The sequence below is a fragment of the Pituophis catenifer genome, unplaced genomic scaffold (assembly GCF_029215685.1).
Source record: "Pituophis catenifer annectens isolate HBS135680 unplaced genomic scaffold, rPitCat1.0.hap2 SCAF_3, whole genome shotgun sequence".
In the NCBI taxonomy this organism is placed as follows: domain Eukaryota; kingdom Metazoa; phylum Chordata; class Lepidosauria; order Squamata; family Colubridae; genus Pituophis; species Pituophis catenifer.
Genome location: NW_027256883.1, coordinates 195,945,715 through 195,966,580, shown reverse-complemented (window position 1 = coordinate 195,966,580; position 20,866 = coordinate 195,945,715). Strand labels below are relative to the sequence as shown.

The 20,866-nt window shown below is 36.9% G+C and overlaps 1 protein-coding gene across 1 annotated transcript in view; it reads left to right on the top strand.

The window, feature by feature from the left end:
- NFATC2 (nuclear factor of activated T cells 2) overlaps positions 1–20,866 on the top strand; it is a 180,650-nt gene that overhangs the window by 93,301 nt on the left and 66,483 nt on the right. The window contains exons 7-9 of the mRNA XM_070940048.1: positions 11,126–11,181; positions 12,660–12,786; positions 14,624–15,307. Coding sequence (XP_070796149.1) covers positions 11,126–11,181; positions 12,660–12,786; positions 14,624–15,307 — 867 coding nt within the window. The remainder of the gene's footprint in view (positions 1–11,125; positions 11,182–12,659; positions 12,787–14,623; positions 15,308–20,866) is intronic.

The window sequence follows — 20,866 nt, the reverse complement described above, 5'->3', positions numbered from 1 at the left end:
TAGGCTTTGATGAAGAATGTCCATCTCAGATTTTGTGGCATATGCCCCTCTCTTTAACCACAGGTTTATAAGTGGCTTATAACAAAATATAACAATATGAAAGCAGTTAGGTGGCCATTAAGAAACTAAATATTTAAGAACTTCTATAAAACATCCTTTTCCCTTGTTAATTCCAAGCAGCAGCTCAGAAGTAGCCAAAAGATGAAATAAAAAAAACACTGCAACATAAAAAATAGCAAGTACCTTTTGTCTATGTGCAAAATAATCCTGGAAAAATGCTCAATAATTATCTTTTTCTCCCTCTAAAATTCAGTATTGTTGTGAATGAATTAATTCCATAGACTTAAGCTATCCATGTACATTACCCTTTACTGGTTTAGAGCTTCTATTGCTGTTCTTTTGTATTTAGCTTTCTAAAAGGCAGGATATAAACGTATCAAATTAATCTTTAATTAATCCATAAAGTTGATAGATAAGCCACCAATAAACTTTAGTAGAGGCTAATTGAGCTTTAAAGTTAATTACAACTGTACAACTTTAATTACAACTAATGCATACTGTATATGAAACAGTTAAAACGATCATTTAAAATTGCTATTAATTTTTTAAACCCACACTAAAAATACAGATAACACCAAAGGTAACAATTGCAAACAAAACAGTAAATTTCATTTCACGTGTAATTACAAAAACTCTGTAACATAAAAAGTTAAGGTTCAGAGATATAAATAGATGTTAAAGATTTTAAAAATGTTGAGCTTCCCTAAATATGAATAGCTTGGGATATTTTCTGCAGGCAGTTTGTAACAAGAGTTACGTTGTATTCTTGGAAAGATGTATGTATATCAAATTCTAAAGTCTAACTTCATGATTTATGTCAACTCATCCTTCAAGATGGCTTTGAACTAATAAAGAAACAAGATTGAATATAATTCTATGTGGTCTAAAAAATTAACAACAGAATAGGATACTGTTCTATATTTTGAAAATATAGAAAGTAGGAGTTCCCCTTTTTTCCTTCTTTTTCCCCCCTTTCCTTCATCTTTTTCTTTGTATTTTAGTGATTTGTTTGGTATCAGTTATATTGTATACCTATATAATTGGTACCTCTCAGTATGTGCAGGTTGCATTATTATCACTGCAGTTAATTACAACTATCCAGCTGTTTCTAGGATTAGAGGACTCCCTAAGTTTGAGACTCAGATAAAAAACTTTAAGAGAGGGGAAGTGTGGGTGATGGCTGGAATGGTGGACTAGATCAGGGATTCCCAGTCTTGGCAACTTTAAGACAGGTGAACTTCAAGTCACAGAATTTCCAGCATGGATGGCTGGGAAATTCTGGGAGTTGAAGTCCATATATCATAAAGTTGCCACGACTGAGAACCCCTGGACTAGATCCATGAAAATGTAGTATTGAATTGACCAATGGACTGCAAAATGCGTTGGCTAACCTTGAGATATTTGCTATCTACCAGGCTAACCTATTTGATGAATTACTGGGATGATAACTGGGAGGGGAGATAAAAGAATTTTGCATGCCAATTTGTGCTTGTTGAAACTTTACTGAGATAAAGTAGCATAAAACATTTGAGAAGTTACATTAAATGTTCACCGACAGCTTGGCAGTTAAGTGGATTCCTAACGGGCTTAAGATAATATTCAAAGAATGCTCATCAATGGATCTTCATCAGATTGGAAAGAGGTAATAAGGGAGGTGCACAAGGATCAGTCCTGGGTGTTCAGTGTTTTTTTTTAAATTTGATTTATATGCCACCCTTCTCCGGAGACTCAGGGCGGCTTACAATGTGTTAAGCAATAGCCTTCATACTTTTGTATATTTATACAAAGTCAGCTTATTGCCCCCACAAACTGGATCCTCATTTAACCTACCTTAGAAAGGATGGAAGGCTGAGTCAACCTTGAGCCTGGTGAAATTTGAACTTACAGTAATTGCAGACAGCTGGTGTTAATCACAATGCTTTTAGTCTGCTGAGCCACCAGGCCCCTTGTTAATGAAGAGATAAATAGAATGCTTATTGAGATTAGCAATGGATAGAAAAAGGTTATGGATAACTGTTGCATTACAAGACAGAAATAACATCTACAACCATTTTGATATGTTGTAATGAATGGGCTGAAAGAACAGATGCATGTATTCCAGATTTCAGGAAGTATTAATTGCATTCTTTTCTGCATTGGTAGACTGAAGTATTACATTCAGTGCTTTCTTAAATATAAATGATTCAATGACATTGGATAGAGAGAGAGAAGGAGGGAGGGAGGGAGGGTGAGTGTGTGTGTGTGTGTTTGTGTGTGTTTAGGGGATTAAAAACTGAAAAAACCATTAATGAAGCTGGATGTTTAATTTGGAGAAAAAATGACCAAGGAGAGTTATTGTAGTACATTTGGAATATAAGAAAGGCTATCATGTGCCAGAAATTCAAGATCTGTTTGTCTCATTCTGAGTACAAGATCCAAAATAGTGGATTTCAGTAATAGGGTTTTAAATGAATATTAGTAGAGTAAAAAAGCTTTTTTTGATATTGGAATCAATTATTCAAAGTGGTATTAGACTTTCATTTAATGCGTTCGGGTGAAAGCCGGATCTCTGATCTGGGGTGCTTTAAATTGTATTCCTGCATTGAGCAGAAAGTCAGATTTGATGGTTTAAGCAACCTCATTCATCTCTAAGATTCCAAACACTCTTCAAATCAAGAAGCATCAGCTACACATTTGCTTCGCTTTCTGTAGAAAACCCAGCACAACGTTCATTCAAAGTAGGAAGTAATAGATTACAAGAACACTCTTTTCCCCCCCTCTCAAACAAAGCAAACCTGATTTCAGACAGCCTCCTGTTTTGCCATAGATTTAGAGCTAACATTCAGAGATGTTAAGGGAAACACAAATATTGACAAACTAAAATTAGGGCTTGTACACTCAAGATTATAACAGCATATTAGCAAGACAGATGGAACATGATAACATGATGGAACAAACTAAAAAGGTCAGTACAATTGCCATGAGATTATTGCCTTTTTATGTACAAGGCTACCATATTTAAAGAACCAGGTTTGTTCCCTAGCTGTGCTAGGAAAACATTTGTTTCCTGCAGACATGGGCCTATGCAGGTAAGATCATCTGTTGTCATTAGAACATTGCACAGTGAGTAAATGAAATGCTGATCTAATGGGGGAAACCTGAATTAATTTAATGTGTATGCCTTCACTACCATCCCTAAACAGACACACAGTGACATCGCCTGTAGAATTTAGGGTCAGTCTAAACCAGGGGTCTCCAACCTTGGCAACTTTAAGACTTGTGGACTTCAACTCCCAGAATTCCTCAGCCAGCTTTGCTTCAATTCTTCAATTCTGGGAGTTGAAGTCCACAAGTCTTAAAGTTGCCAAGGTTAGAGACCCCTGGTTTAGATTATTATCAGGTGGTCTGAATGACTACTGAGATTCTCAGTCATCCAGGCTATGATTGTCCCAAAGATGCTTTTTCCAAAGGCAACTGGACTTTGTTTTTTAATAAAGTCCAGTTGCCTTTGAAACAAACATCTTTGGGACAGGTGGTTTGAATATTTCAGGTTCATGAGATTTTCTTTGTATTATTTGAGTGGCTTGGACACCAAATAAAACCATATGCTTCTGTTGCTTTAATGGTGGAGTACTCAGTGTCATTTCATTTACATAGTTCCTGCATCTTTATATGCAGCAGGCATCCAAATGTGTCTGCTGCTTGAGGGAAGGAAATGATGCGGTGAAGTGGTGTGTATACCATTTTAGACTACATAGGAGGAAAGGAAGAGTTTTCAGTGTTCTCATTTGCAAAATGCTGACACCTGTTATAGCAGCTAGACTCATTTGGAAATGTTCTCTTTATTGTGCAATTTGTTTAAGAATTGCAGGAGGATTTTGTTGGTATGCTAGCTTTACATAAAGAAGGATTTTAAAATGGCATTTGTTATCTGCAGCCAAAATAATCCTATCCATTCCTGTCCATATTCCACCACATTGTTCTGTCTCATCTGTAATCCATGTGTTGTAACTCTTCCAGTATATCTGTGTTGCTATCTACTCTCTCTTCTTGTTCCAGTTAAAATGAGTTTAAATATATGCAATAGTCACTGTTCATACCACACTCATATTTCTTCCTTTATTCTCCAACTTCAATTGCTTCCTCCAAAGTTGGAACCGAGATTGTGAACCTCTTCAGATAAGAACATTCTGTTTTTTTCCCATATTTCTAGCATACTTTTAATCTATGAAATGCCTGGCATAGAATAAGTAAAAAAAAAAATCACATGTCCCGCAAAAACTGTTCAATTCAGTGAGAAGAAACTAAATATGTTTAGATTTAAAATAAATTAACCTCCACGAACACGTGGCAACCATATGGATATATCTGTGTTGTTTTCTGATGAATAATACATAGAAATTGTTTGCTCATTCTGGGATGAGTTTATGACTCAATCCAGCCTACAATCTTAAGTTTTTAGGTAGGATCTCATTCAGGTACCAACTAGGTCAAATCCTATTTAATTTTATTGAAATTACTCAAGGTTAGATAGATGCTGCCACCTGCTGTGGGTTTCTCGGCCTTCAATAATTTCATTCACATTTAGGAGACTAGAAGAGAAAATGAAATTGTTTTCTTATTTGTGGCTAGGTTGATAGAACAAAAGGAAATCAGTAGAATCCAATTCAATAAAGAATTTAGGACATGTCAGTGAATAATAAACTATATAAGCTCTCTGCTAGCCTAGATGAATGTGTGACTGTACAAATATATGAATGAACGAGTGAGCGAATGAATGAATGAATGAATACCACATTTGAAGAGACAGAATGATGGATATGCCTGCTCCAGCCTGTTTTTCTTCCTTCATAAGTAGAAAGTGATGTTTTGCAATGTGGCAAACTTCTGTCCAAAGAAGCTCTCTAAGATATTTAAAATATTACATAAACTCTAGATTTGCAAAATCACCAGGGGACAAGTAAATCTTTAACAGTGGTAGCAGCTGTTTCCCAACCAGCAGGGTTACCCATTGAGACAAACAGCATTTGATAGTGCCCCAGTTCAATCCTTACAGTAATTAAGAGATGGTTGGCTGAAAACTATTGCAAATAGTTGGGTAGGCTTCTGGCATCTTTGCCCTTTTTTTCACGACTAGCAGAAGGATAATAAATTGTATAAACTTGCTAACTTTGCAGAACTGACTTCAGGTGTTGCAAACTTGGATATAGTCGCCTGCAGCATAGAATCGTGCTGCTTGTTTGCTTACTGCAGGGTTTAATTTTAGGCTTAAATATATTTCCAGCTGTGTTTAGTCTAATGTGTTCAGTTTTAGTCATTTGAGTTGGCCAATTGTGTGCTACAACACTGCAATTAACCTGCGTTGAAGGCTGCCTGTTCTCTTGAGCTCTGCAGCTGCTCTTCTTCTTGAGGGCGATTTGATGTTTGATTTAATGATGTTTCAGCACACTCTGTGCAAAACTGGAACCCTTGTGTGTAAGCTGACTTCAAGGACAATGAAGGACTTTATGCCTGTATGAACTCCCCTTGAGCAAAACTTCCCTTGAGTCAGGGGTCAGCAACCTGCGGCTCCGGAGCCACATGTGGCTCTTTGGGCCCTCTGCTGTGGCTCCGTTGGGTGATCCCACACTGGCTGGCCCCACCCCTCGCCCTCCCCTCTCAGTCACTCCTCACTTGCCCTGAGAAGGTAAGGGCATCAGGGGATGGAGAAGTGGCCCAGAGACAGAGAGATACAGAGAGAGAGGGAGAGAGTGGGGGGAGGGAGGAGAGAGATATATGTCAAAAGGGTTTTGTGGTTCTCTGTGTTTTTTAACAACTGGTTCTCTGCCCTAATGACGGCTGGGTAGGCGTGGCTAGGGAGGTCATGTGACTGGTGGAAGTGAGTGACATCAAGTTGGCCACACCCACCCAGGTTTTGTGGCTCCCGGTGTTTTCTTTTCTGTGGGAAACTGGTCCAAATGGCTCTTTGAGTGCTTAAGGTTGCAGACCCCTGCCTTGAATAAAAGACAGCCACCTTGGGGTAGTCCCAGAGAGTCCTCTGACTCATAACTCCTCCTTTACCTTCTCTCATCCCACAGATTATGCTTTTATTCCCAGCTTCTAACAATACTGTCATTTTACTTTCATGTCATTTTCACTGAGTGGTTGTCCAGGCATATCAAACAAAATCCTTTCTAGGTGGCTCAAGTGGCTAAGATTCACTGAGCTTGTCGATCAGAAAGGTCGGCAGTTCAAATCCCCAGTACAGGTCTGCTGCGTGAGCAGGGGGTTGGACTAGATGACCTCCAAGGTCCCTTCCAACTCTGTTACTGTTACCATCATCTAAAAACATCTAGAGTTGGCTGAACTAAAAGAGGAACCCAAATGTCCATAATACCTTCAAGACCTACATTAGATGCAGCTTACTATGCCTCATATTGAAGCTACAGGGAATGGAAAAATATGTATCTACACAAGGCAACCATGAAAGGAACAGAAGTATCCATTAATAAGTCAGTCTCAGCATAAATCTTGCTCGACGTAATCTTGGCTTCCATGTGTGAAATGCGTCTACAGCTTCTCCTTTTCTTCTGCTTCCCTTCTTCCGTCTCGTCTCTGGTTCCCACATCTTCAGGGCAAATTGTTTTATCTGTTCTTTGAAGCAGCCCATCTTTTCAAGTTGTAAATGGAGAATTTTTAACACAGGCCTGAATGCTCTTTGACGACAGAACCTGCACTTTCCATGCACTTGGAGTCCTCATTGATACCCAGATTGTTTTTATAGATCATGGGTGTCAAACCTGCGGTGTCACATTGCTGTCATGTGATGTTTCACAATGTTTTTCCCATTCACGGAGCTGGGTGAGCGTGGCCTATGTGTGATGCATTTGGCCCGCGGGCCACCAGTTTAACACCCCTGTTTAGGACAGGGGTCTCCAATCTTGGCAACTTTAAGCCTGGTGGACATCAACTCCCAGAATTCTTTGCTGGCTGGGGAACTCTGGGAGCTGAAGTTCGCCAGGCTTAAAGTTGCCAAGGTTGGAGACCCCTGTTTTAGGACAATGTCAGTTCTATCTGGGATCTAAGGTGACACAATCCAGGGACAAGCATACTTTTTTCTGAAATTGGCCCAGATTGAAACAAATTTCTCTCCTGGGAATAAAAGGGTACTTTTTTGGAGAAAGAAGTCTGGTTGTTATAGTTTAGAATTGCAAATGAACAAATACTAACTGTACGTATTTACAAATCCATTCTGGTCAGATTCCTTCTCAGAAGTTGAGGTTCTTCTTTAACCAGATAGGTTTAGTGCATGGTTTTTCAACATACCACTATTTGTTTCACATTATTCAAATATACAGTATTATCAGTATGGGGGCAGTTCAGAGGTGCTATTCAGCAGGTTCTGGAGAACCAGTAGCGGAAATTTTGAGTAGTTCGGAGAACCGGCAAATACCACCTCTGACTGGCCCCAGAGTAGGGTGGGAATGGAGATTTTGCAATATCCATCCCCAGGAGTGGGGAGGGAATGGGGATTTTGCAGTATCCTTCCCCTGGAGTAGAGTGGAAATGGAGATTTTGCAATATCCTTCCTCTGCCATGCCCACCAAGCCATGCCCACAGAACCCGTAGTAAAAAAAAAATGAATTCTACCACTAAGGCAGTTTGCACACTGGTATGCATTCAATTGATTGAGAAGTTGCTCAGTGGATGGCACCTGTCACCAGCATCAAAAAGCAAACTAAACACAATGCTAAAATGTAAGATGGTGGGGAAATTAGGTTGTACATCATGAAATCTTATTTTGCAGAGTCTATGGTACTCTCTGAGCTTGATTGTTTGCTTGCAGATGTTTCATTGTTTGCTAGTGAGTGGGGTTTTCTCTCTGTTTATATACATTAGCTTACCCTGCCACTATTGGTGGGGGTTATGGTTTTCTCAGTAGTTCCTTGATTCGGGTATTGCTTTCTGCGTGATTGATTTTCTCATGTTAATCCCCACTTATCTAAATGCAGTGTGCTGGAGAGGATGAGTTCTAGTCTTTTTGTTTCCTTCTTAGCTTTTGCATTGTCTCTTTTCCGCATTGTCACAAGCACTGATGATGTGACCTAATCAGGTAATGAAAGAGCCTTGGTACTACAGTGGTTTAAAGCACCCTGTTATTAACACAGCTGCCTGCAATTTACTGCTGGTTCGAATCTCGCCAAGGCTCAAGGTTGACTCAGCCTTCCATCCTTTCTAAGGTAGGTTAAATGAGGACCCAGTTTGTGGGGGCAATAAGCTGACTTTGTATAAATATACAAAAGTATGAAGGCTATTGCTTAACGCACTGTAAGCCGCCCTGAGTCTCCGGAGAAGGGCGGCATATAAATCAAATTAAAAAAAAAAAAAAAAACATCTGCAAGCAAAGAACCAATCTCAGGGAGCATCAAGAAATCCACAGTTGAACCCTGAGCTAGAAAGAGTGCAGAGAAGAACAACAAAGATGATTAGGGGACTGGAGGCTAAAACATATGAAGAATGGTTGCAGGAACTGGGTATGTCTAGTTTAAAAGAAGGACTAGGGGAGACATGATAGCAGTGTTCCAATATCTCAGGGGTTGCCACAAAGAAGAGGGAGTCAAACTATTCTCCAAAGCACCTGAGGACAGGACAAGAAGCAATGGGTGGAAACTAATCAAGGAGAGAAGCAACTTAGAACTAAGAAGAAATTTCCTGACAGTTAGAACAATTAATAAGTGGAACAACTTGCCTGCAGAAGTTCTGAATGCTCCAACACTGGAAATTTCTAAGAAGATGTTGGATAACCATTTGTCTGAAGTGGTGTAAGGTTTCCTGCCTGGGCAGGGGGTTGGACTAGAATACCTCCAAGGTCCCTTCAACTCTGTTATTCTATTTTTATTCTATTTCTATTTATTCTTTTCTGTTTTTAAATTTTATTTTCTTCCAATATTACCCTTATGAATATTTTCTGTAGTTGCAGTTATTAGTTCTGGAATGGATGCTGTAAACAGAACTAACAGCTACAGGAGGGAAAGTTATTTTGAACTGTACCACTGCTTTCAGCTCCAACATAACTATTTTATAATGTGTAGCTTCTAATAATTTTATTTTTTTAAAAAAAACAGTAGCAGTTCAAATCGTACATTTAACATTCTAGCATCCTATACATGTTTAGTCAGAAATAAGTTCTGTAAATAAGTTCTGTGAATGTAAACAAGTACATTTTGATAGCATCCTTTTGTGAGAAAAACAACTTTAGAGTAAAGTGTTTTTAGATAAAGTCATTGGTTTAATTTTAGATTGTTGCTAGAAAATAATCACCTCTTCAGTAAGGTTGCTAGTTTAAATTAAAGCAGAATCTTGGTCTTTGCTAAGCTATTAAGTCTAATATTATGGCAAATATATTTCTTTTGTGTATCCTTATCAAATGCTATAAATGCTTTGCAGTCTTCATTGTTTGCAGCAAAACAAAAAATATAATGTCTTGCTAATTTTTAAACTAGCAAGTTTAAAACTAGTAAAACTAGTTTTTAAACTGTTCCAAGAATTTTTGCTGTTTCGGTTCCTGAATCTTATTGCTTTAATTTAATTTAAATTATTGTCCATAGAATATGATATTATCAGTCATACTTCAGTGTGCAGTAAAGATAAGTCTAAAACAATTCCTTTTTGGTTGGTGGTTGAGAATAATGTTTACATTATCAACATAGGTTGTTTGATTATTTTGCCTACGTTCAAATTACTTTGCAATCACCAGATCACAGTGGGTTTTTTTTCTATCTGATATGCAAAACATTTGAAAGAAATCGCCAAATTGTAGCCATCATTAAGAAAGACCCCAGGATTGGTGCCATAACAGTAATTATGAAATTAAAAGCATCAAATTTTGTTAGCAGCATTGGTAGAACCAATTATGGAAGAGGCAATTTCCCCCACCACCAAAACTCCCATTCAGCATCAAGGATGTGAAAGTGTGTTTCATGTACTAGTGAAAGATTTGTGTAATTTTTTACAATGCCTGTAATATGCTGACAAAGTAGAGAGGAAGGAAAGGAACTCATATAAGGTCTTTTGAGTTGCAAGGAAAGTTTGGAGGAACTAGGAAAGTTTTAGTTCAAGGAAGAAGCTAGCGTTTGTGGGAACATCATAACAAGTTTTAACTTTGTTAATGGCTGCTTGGGGCAGGATGCTTATCAGATTTTTCCCCCCTCCTCTGTGCCAACTACCACAGATCAAGATATGGTATGGGTCTCACACTGGGAAAGATTGTGTAGCCAACAATTGTTCATCCTTAGATAGTACAGTAGAAGCATCTCCACCTGGAAACATTTTCAATATTGGGCAGAAATAATGAACATTGAAAGGCTTCTAGTTTTACTAAACCTAGGTAATATAATAGAATTGCTTAGGGTGAGAAATTAATAGCATTGAAATCCTATAAACAAAATTAGCCCTGTGCTTTCTGAAATCTTCTGCATGTATTTAGACACACCTACAGTATATCTATATACCCTCAGTTCTGTAGCTGAATTTAAGTTCTACATTAGTGAATTTTAACGTGGTATGTTAAGAGTTGCCTTTTACATGACCGACTGTAGTCAGATTCTTGACATTTCTAATTTGAACTTCATCTCTACAATAAATTTGGGAACTGCTCCTGTGGGGGGGGGAGGGAAGCGATTCATTCAACCTTATCTTTCCATGTGCAATATGCAATAATAAACTGGAGCATCACTTGAACACCATTGGCATTGACAAATTCACCATCAGTCAATTGCAAAAGGCAGCTTTAGTCAGAATAGCTTACATCCTGTGACAATACCTCCTACGTCATCAAACATCAACATGTGCCTATCCCAGGTGCTTAGGATGGAGTCAGTAGGTAGATTAAAATGCCAAATCCATTCTGAACATCTGCGTGACTGTGCAATGAACTGTAATAATAATAATTACTATGTATCTTTAAGAATGGTTTAGGACAACATATGCAAAAAAAGTACTTTGAACACTATAATATAAAAATAGGTGCATTCCTAATGACTTTATCTACATCTGTCTTCCATACATTCTGGAACAATTTTCATGGATGACTTAATTTTTTTTTCAGATGGGCAGCAGATTTGGGAGATGGAGGCCACAGTGGACAAAGACAAGAGCCAATCTGTAAGTTCACTCTATTGTTAGCCACAGAAACACAATCTTCCTCTTTGTATGAAAAAGAATGGTTTGTAAATTATGTTCTCCTGTAATGCCTAACATTATTTACTAGTGCTTCTGTAACTTATTTATTTATTTGTCAATAAGTACAAGGAAACAAGTAACAGTATAGACATAGACATGGACACATTAAAAAAATTGGCACAAATAAAAGGATATAAATAGGCAAAACATAGCCATAAACACATATAATGTTTACATATAAATGGGGACAGTAGGACAGGGATGGTAGGCACGCTGGTGCGCTTATGCACGCCCCCTTAGGGACCTCTTAAGAACTATGTAAAGTCCACGGTAGACAGTGTAAGGTAAAAGGTATGAGGATTAGAGAGACTAATAACAGGATCAGGTAGAGTGTTCCAGACATTTACTACTCTATTGCAGAAGTCATATTTCCTACAATCAAGATTAGAGCGAATTACATTGAGTTTGAATCTATTGATAGTCCTTGTGTTATTATGGTTGAAATTAAAGTACTCATTTAGAACGTTTTGGTAAATAATCTTATGAACTAAGCATAGGTCAGAACATAGACACCGTAGTTTGAGGCTATCCAGACCTAAAATTTCAAGCCTGATGGGATAGGAAATTTTATTTCGAGCAGAAGATTTGAGTATTCTTCTAGTAAAATATCTCTGGACCCTCTCTAATGTATTGATGTCTGAAATACAGTCAGGGTTCTAGGCAGGTGAATAATATTCAAGTATAGGTCATATTCAACATTGGCCATAGTGAACAAGAATCTATTCTTGTACTCATGTGTTGTGGATGAGATTCTTATAAATAAAGGAAATATTAAAACTAATAATATAAATAATATTAAAATTAATTTCTCTAAGGTTGAAACTTCAGATACTGTATGTCAGGTCAACGGTTTAAGGGGGGTTGCTTATAAAGGTACACACATACGACTATTAATTTAATAACTATTCAAAGTTATGACAGTGCTGATAAAAGTGACTTACGATCGGTCCTTGCACTTATGACCGTCACAGTGTCACATGATCCAAATTTGGGGGCATGGAAACCTACATGTTTTTATTATGGTTGTAATGTTCAAGGGTCACATGATTGCCATTTTTAACCTTTCCAGGGGCTTGTGTCAAGCAAAGATAATAGGGGAAGCCGGATTTACTTAACAGCTGGTCCCAGTTGTAGTCATAAATCAAAGACTATCTGTATTTAAAAGATTATAGCCCAATAATCTCTCACTGATTGCAGAAATTAGGCCTACCATATTTGAGCTGCAAAATCTAGACAACCACTACATAGCAGAAAATAGATACAGAAAACGCATTTCCTGCCATCTGTTGATCATCTGGATTTTTGCAGATTAGATATGTATGTCTTTTAATATTGAATTACTGACATTTTTATACTATATTGTCCCCAAAGTTAGTTGTTGTTGTTGTTGTTGTTTTCAGAACATGCTCTTTGTAGAGATTCCAGAATATCGGAACAAGCACATTCGTGTCCCCGTTAAGGTGAATTTCTATGTTATCAATGGGAAACGGAAAAAAAGTCAGCCACAGCATTTTACCTACCATCCAGGTAATTTTTTTTTTTATGGAAAGGGACTTGTAGCACAAACATTTGTAGGAACACAGAACTATTGGCTATGGCAACTGAATAGCAATACAATATACCCAAGGGCAATACAGTATAGCACTTGGATGGGAAATCACAGGGAATACCATGGTTGTAGAGCAGAAAAATTTAGAACTGCCTTGAAAGATGACAAGAGTGTTCCGAAAAATGAATAGATATCATGAAGCATCAGCAGTTGAGTTCAACTCAAAGAGGACATTACTTTCAAAACTAGGTGGAATCTTTTTAGATTAGGTTGAGTTGAATACTAAGAGAAGAACCCTGGGATTTTCTAATCTCAAGGATTGTTTGTAAGTTTCCCATTTTGAGGAGCAATTTGTGCAGTCATTTCGCTCAGGTTGATCATTAGTTTTCCATCTTGCTGTTCCTCAAAGCATCTTTATTTAGTTGCACATGTCATTTATATGGACATCCTTAGCAAATTGTGACTCTAGGCAGTTAACAGGATTAAAAACAAAACAACCAATGAACATGATCTTCTTGGCCAGAGTTACCAGCTTCCCTTCAAGTAGGAGCCACAAGTTCCAGATGCACACCTGCTATGTTTGAGGATGCTAAACCCATCCAGAATTTAAAAAATTACAATCTCCATATCTAGAGTCCCTAAAAACCACCTGGTTTGGATCTTTCTTGAGTTGTGCCTTATAAACTACTTTTTCCTCATCCAGGTAGCCACGGCCTTCAGATGCTGGGGGGGAAATGTGACTTAATTTTTTTTTTTTTAATTTGATTTATATGCCACCCTTCTCCGGAGACTCAGGGCGGCTTACAATGCGTTAAGCAATAGCCTTCATACTTTTGTATATTTATAAAAAGTCAGCTTATTGCCCCCACAAACTGGGTCCTCATTTCACCTACTTTAGAAAGGATGGAAGGCTGAGTCAACCTTGAGCCTTGGAGAGATTCGAACCAGCAGTAAATTGCAGGCAGCTGTGTTAATAACAGAGTGCGTAAACCACTGTACTATCAAGGCTCTAATTGGCCTAGCATAGACCTCTAATCAGGATACACATTATTGATACATTAGTAATTTTTCTGGCAGCAGTCAGTTTGTTGTTTACATACACAGAGATCATTCAGTTCCATAATATTAACATATTGCATCACTTGATGCTGACTTTAATAGACAGAACCATATACTGTAAGCAATATTTTGTGTTGCTTGGCTTGGTGGAATTAAGTACCATGTTCAGCTAATTGTCATTATGTGCATAATGAGGGAGATCTGAGTTGCTATTGTTGTGGGACGGAGACTGGACTCTAGGTCCCTGAGATAGGACATGCTTCAGAGCTTCAGTCTCTTTCCTTTCCACTTTATCATTTACATGAAAATGCTAGGTGAGGTCATTTGCCACCGCAAGATGTGATATCATCATATGCCACCCATGGCCTGTCACAGGGAACCAATGTAGTGCTGACTGTGCAATTGGAAACTGCGTGGACTGGATGGAAAGAACCCACTTTAACTCAATCCTAGTATGATGGAGTAGATTTCTGCTTTTGCAACTCCAGGGTCAAGTGATATTACCCCTTGTAGCTGAACACATAAACTGAGTCCACCAAAAAGTATTTGAGGACAAGGCAATAGAAGGTGATATGAAAGTTCAAATTGTGGATGTACAGTAAGTCTTGAATCTGCCAGTAGATAAGTGAGTAATATCTGAAAACTGAACAAGCTGAAAACTGGTGGTGGGGAATTACAGTGTCAGAGTCATTCCTCTCTTTGACTGTCTATTAGCAGTTCTTTTAAAACTGATATCCTTTATATGCTTTGTTCCAGTGCCTTCCATAAAAACAGAGCCCATTGATGACTATGATCCAAGTTTAATCTGCAATACAGTACACAGTGGTCTGAGAACAGTAACACAGCCTTATTATTCACATCATACAATGGCCTCGGAGTCTCCTTCCTGTCTTGTGGCTACAATGGCTTCTTGCCAGCAATTGCATTCAAATCTCTCTTCTCCCGAATCTCAGTATCCTTCACAAAACCCAGGAGCTATAATATATCAAAGAAGCAAGAGTCTCAGTCCAAGCCACCTGGGCTACCAGCAGTCCAACTTGATGGGTGCCCAGGTGCCCATCCCAGATGTTCATAGGTCAGTGCTTGTGCACACAGGATCCCCTAGCCAGAGTTCAGCAATGCTCCATCATTCCCCAGCCAATCAGCCATCTTCTCCAGTGATTCATTGCTCTCCCACAGCCAATCATCAGATGAGATGTGAAAGCCATCAAGAGTTTCAGCATATAATGTGTAGTGAAAATTTCACATCCAGCGGAGTGAGGCCCCATCAACCTCAAGTCAACCAAGCACAAAGGTTAAGCCCAAATTCTTATCCTACTGTGATTCAGCAGCAGAGAACAGCCAAAAATGGACCACCAGTAAATGATCAGAAGGAAGTGGTATCAGCTGGAGTCACTGTAAAACAGGAACAGAATCTTGACCAAGCTTATTTGGATGATGGTAAGCAATATATGTTTTATAAAATGTTATTTTCTCCCCAGATTGACCTTTGAAAGACATCCGTTTGACTTCTTCTTTCTTAGGGTGCAAACCTGTAGTTTGGAGAACACAAGTGGCTGCATTTGCACAATACAATAATCTAAAATTATAGAGTATCTTGGCATATTATTCATATACACAGCTCTGCTGGTCCATACTCCCTATGGTTTCTTCAAATTGGTTTCTTCTGCCAATAAAAAAAGAGCTTCAATACTTTAAAATTATTAATGTGAAAAAGTATAACATTATAATGGAATTAAACTTCACCACACAAGGCAGAAATCATAAATTAATTTCAAGTCTTGATTTCAAATTCTGACTCTCATTGGAGTATCCCAAACCAGGAGTTCTGTTTTGAAGATAATTGCTATGTTATTCATTGCTAGTGACTTCTGGCTATCAAAGATGTACTTGTTGAGATGAGGATCAGGCAAAGATTAATAAATTAAAATCTCCAAGATTCTCCTTTATCGCATTATTTATTTTGGGACAGAATTTTACATTGTATTTTGAAAGCTGGGATTTTGGCTTAAAACTACCGTATTTAAAAAGTCTGCTCTTTTTAAAATTCTCTAAATATGTTTGCCTTTGGATCAAATTCCTTGACTTAATAATAGTACAAACCTAATAAATTTGTTATCTGTTTTAATGGAAAGCACAGTTTTACTGTTTAACTGCAATTGTCTAAGCACATTTAAAATACATCAGGATATGATTTGTGCCACAAATTAATTTTAACACCACTCAAACCATTATTATAAAGTATTTTTTTATTAGATTTATTATATTATTTGCTTTAGATATATTGGCATGTTTTCTATGTCTATTTATTGTTTTTACCCCTCTTTTTGGAGTTTTTAAAATATATATTTTAACATTTTTAGCTTTTTATATAATTTAATTTTGGGGAGGGTTTTTTTGGTTTTTTAATTGTTTTTTGTACCCCATTCCCCTTATGCTGGTCTTTGACTATCATAAAGATTGACTTGATGGACCAAGCAAATGAATACATTGGATAAAATAAGATACTAATATTCAGGTTTTTAAAAGCAATATGGACCATAAGTATGGATTCTGTTTTTGTAAAATTCTTTTGAAGCATATTGAATGACAAAATAACTTTTTGTTGCTAAGAGCAACATTTTTACTGGTTTTTTTTTTTTTTAATTTTTAATCACCTTGAAGGTTATTGAGATTCTTGGATGTGTAGCTGGCAATGTGATTTTACCACTGGAATGGCTAGAATTGAAATTGTCTGCCTTAGAGGTGGAGCATCTGGAAGGGTTTCAGCTCAAAATAGACATATTAAACCTAACATATCTATTCATAGAGGTATTATTACGTTCATGGTGCCCATCCTACACCTCCCAAATTTAAAACTATTCCACTAAATATTTTATTAAGGATGCAGTTGCTTGTTTTTTGTTTTTGTAAAAAAAATATTTGTAGAGGTATATACAATCTGTTGAAAGCATCTTATTTTTTTACTAGGAATTCAGATATTTTCACTTAGGGGAAAAATAGGAAAATGGTAATGAAATGTCTACCCTTACAATGCTAATTATGGGGTCATTGTAAGCAAACAAATATTGTAAGTAACTTTTTCAGAGTTGTTTTAAAAAGAGTAGGTTTATTTTGCCTTCTCCATATGAATAAATAGTGCTCTGAAGAAGATGATTATGAGTTTTTGCGACAAATTTATAAAGTTTATTTTTTTAAAAAAATTTAAAATAATTTTTATTAAACAGTTTTTTAAAAAACAAACAAAAAACAAATAAACAAACACAGATATTTACATCTTCTTTTCAACATCTTTGCATCAGTAATCCATATTTATACATTTTCTCTTTCTTATCTTAATATATCTTTTATACATATATTTCTAGTATATCATATATATACCATTATAATATATTCTCTTAATCTAAATATTTTATTTACATTTAACATAAACAGTTACCTAGTTTCCTTTCCAGAATTTATATCTTCCCATTTGTTTCCATATTCCTCCACCTAATTTAACCATTGTTTAGTTTTCTTTTGTCCCCCCCGCTTTTTTCCCCCTTTCTCCTCCAACCATTTATACCATTTCTCCCAGACTAAGTAGTATTCTGTTTCATCTTTTTCTTGTATCTCCTTTGTGAGCTTATCCATTTCCGCACACTCCATAATTTTTCTAATCACCTTGTCTTCTGATGGTATGTCATCGTTTTTCCAGTTTTGGACGAAAACTATTCGTGCTGCTGTAATTATGTGAATAATTAAATATCTTATTTCTTTTTCATATGGCCCGGTAATTATTCCCAGTAAGAAAGTTTCTGGCCTCATTTCTATTTGTTGATTTATAATTTCTTCTATTTGTGTTTTAATTATTTGCTAAAATTGTTTTGCCTTATGGCAGGACCACCACTATGGAGGCACAAATTTACCCAATTGCTTTAGATATTGGTAAAATGAAAACTTACAAAGATCTGTTGGATAATCAAAGGGAAATAAGAACAAGACAGGAATTGAAAGAATTGGGTACAGACATTGATTGGTGGCCCTATATGCAAATAAAATCTAGATACAAGACAGATTTGGCACAATTTGGATTTCAAAAGGGAACATATGAATTAGATAAAATTCTGCATGGAACAGAGGATAAATTGATAAAAAAAAATCTATATTTATTAAGATATAAATTGGAAGAAGAAGTAGTTAAAGGAAATATGATAATTTGGGCGAAAAATTTTGGATACAATATTAAATTAGATAAATGGGAGAAATTATGGAATATAAATTACAAACTAACAATGTCTGTACCCTATAAAGAAAATATGTATAAAATGTTTTATAGGTGGCATCTCCCACCTGCCAGATTGGCAAAGATGTTTCCAAATACCTCCCCGCTATGTTGGAAATGTAAACATCAAAAAAGAACAAATTTATAAAGTTTATTGTGCCTCCTATTCTTGGTCAATATTTCACTTCAGAACTAAATAAAATTCTGAATCGTGCAAAACTGAACAAAAGCTATTATTTAGAACTTCAGGTTTAAAACTGATAAGTTCTTGGAGACATGAACCTTCTCTTGTTACTCATTCTCCTGAAGAAAGCTTTCATGTATTAAGAGTTTGAATGAAGCAATTTGTTGACCTTTGATCACTGAAAGGAAGAGTTATTTCCTAATAAATTTGGATTGGTTCCCCTTTGTGATTTTGGATCTGCTTAAAAATGCTCATGAGAATTGATCCTGGATGACTTTGGGAGCATGATTTCAGAATATGTTCATTAGGTTATATGCTTACAGATAGACAGGTTCCTAACAAGTTTGGCTTAAAAAAATAATAAGTGCAGTAATTCTGTTTTTGTCCTCCTCTTTGTGTGTGTGAGAGAGAGATGGAGAGGAGAAGAGAGAAAGAGAGAGAAGGAGGGAAAGAGAGGGAAAGAGATGGAGGGAAACGGGGGGAAGAGAGAGAGAGAGAAACAGAGGCAGAGGGAGGGAAAGAGTGGGAGAGAGAGGGAAAGAGGAAGGGAGACAGAAAGAGAGAGGGGGAAAGGGAGAGAGAAGGGGAGAGAGAGAGAGAGAGAGAGGGAGGGAAGGAAGGAGGGAAAGAGAGAGAAAGAGAAGGGGAAGAGAGAGAGACAGAAAGAAAAAGAGAGAAAGAGAGGGAGGGAAAGAAAAATGATATTACAAAAGTTTTTATATTTATTGTTCCTAAACATATTTCAAAAGCAGAAAAAAATGAAGGGGCATAATAGTACATTTATCAAGATTTTCTTAGAACAATTAGCTGAACTCTGCCTTGTTTATCATTATTTTAGGTAGTAAAACCTCAGTATTCAGGTTAAATTGCCATATTGGCACTTTGCAATAAATAATAGAGAAAATAATAGTAATGGGAAAGCGTCAGAAAATTGCAAATAGGATCTGTAATTTACTGCATGTCTGTACATTGCTTTAAATAAGGCAAAGGATCATTGCAATAAATGTTAAAAGAACTAGGTGCGAATAGTATTTTCTGTTTTCCACTCTCCCAAAGAAGATTGAGTCTTTATCCTTTTTTGTTCTGAGACTTTTCTTTCTTTCTTCCTTCCTTCCTTCCTTCCTTCCTTCCTTCCTTCCTTCCTTCCTTCCTTCCTTCTTTCTTTCTTTCTTTCCTTCCTTCCTTTCTTTCTTGTCAATTTTTTTGGCCATTGCTAACTTCTTTTCTGTGTTTTAACTATTTCCCAGTCCTTCATAATTTCCCATTATTGTGGGGTAGCAATTTCTACCTTTAACTCTATAGACTTGACTTCTATGAATTGGGTGTCCTTTAATTATGCTGGTTCTGAAACTAGAAGATACCTGAATGGGTAATGCTCGGAGTTTATTCTTGATAAATACAATTTCTGTAATCTTCTCACTCAGTAAAATGGGCATAAATTAGATTTGTCCCATAGCAACTCTACCAAACTTTCCTTTGCAAATTTGTCTCTCTACATGGATATTCAGCATGCTAGAATGGCAGATGCCAAGAGAAAAACTGCATTCCCCCCCCCTAATTAAATGGATAACTGGTGGATTATGAAGCATATGCATTGATTCTTATGGCTGCCTTCTTTGCACAATTTATTGAACTTTTTCCTGGAAGAGTTTTAAACCACTTACAAAACATTTTTTGAAAACAAAAATTCTCCACCCGACAAAGCAACATAAAACTCATATACCCATTTGATCTTCATTGAAAATTTACCGCTGCCATGCAAAATCTGGCAATGAAAACCAAGCAGGAAATTCATATGGTTTATCTGACTCAGCACTATGATTGACAGCAGGCCTCCCAAGTCTCAGACATTTTTCTGGGCAGACTTTAAACTGGAGACCTTCTCCTCTTGCAAAATAGATATTACATCTTTGAGTTTCAGTCTCTTCAAAATCAGTCCCGTAATTATTATGAAATGGTTCAGGAGCACCCCTGGACTATTTTAGAAAGAAAACAAAATGCTTGGAACCGATCCTTTCTAACCAATATAGGTTAACAGAGACAGAAAGTACATTTGTCTTTCAAACAGGTGAATATTCAAAGGTAGATGGGCATCTGCATTATGATGTTCATGCAAGTTTCATTGAATCAGTATTGTCCAAGGTGATCCATCAAGCTAAATTAATTGAGGAGTTCTGGGTGCTCTCTGTGCTTGCAGATGTTACCCAAACTAGGTAACATCATCAGTGCTTGTAAGGAGTGCCGTTTGCTGTTAGTTTATACTCTATTTGCTTGCCTGGTCAGTGATGGTGGGGTTGGCTTTAGAGATCCTTTGGTTGGGCTGTTTGTTGTTGGCTTCTTTGGCAGTTTTCTTGATCGGGGTATTGTTTACTTGATTGTTGGTCTGATGTTAATCTTGGAGTTAATCTATGCTGATCTGGGTGCTGATTGCTGGTGGAGAAGTGCTGGAGTCTTTTTGTTCTCTTTTGGGTGTTCTTTTGCATAGTCAGTAGATGTTGTTAATGTCTATATGCCTATTAATGGAAAATTAATAAAGATGTTGCTTCTTCCC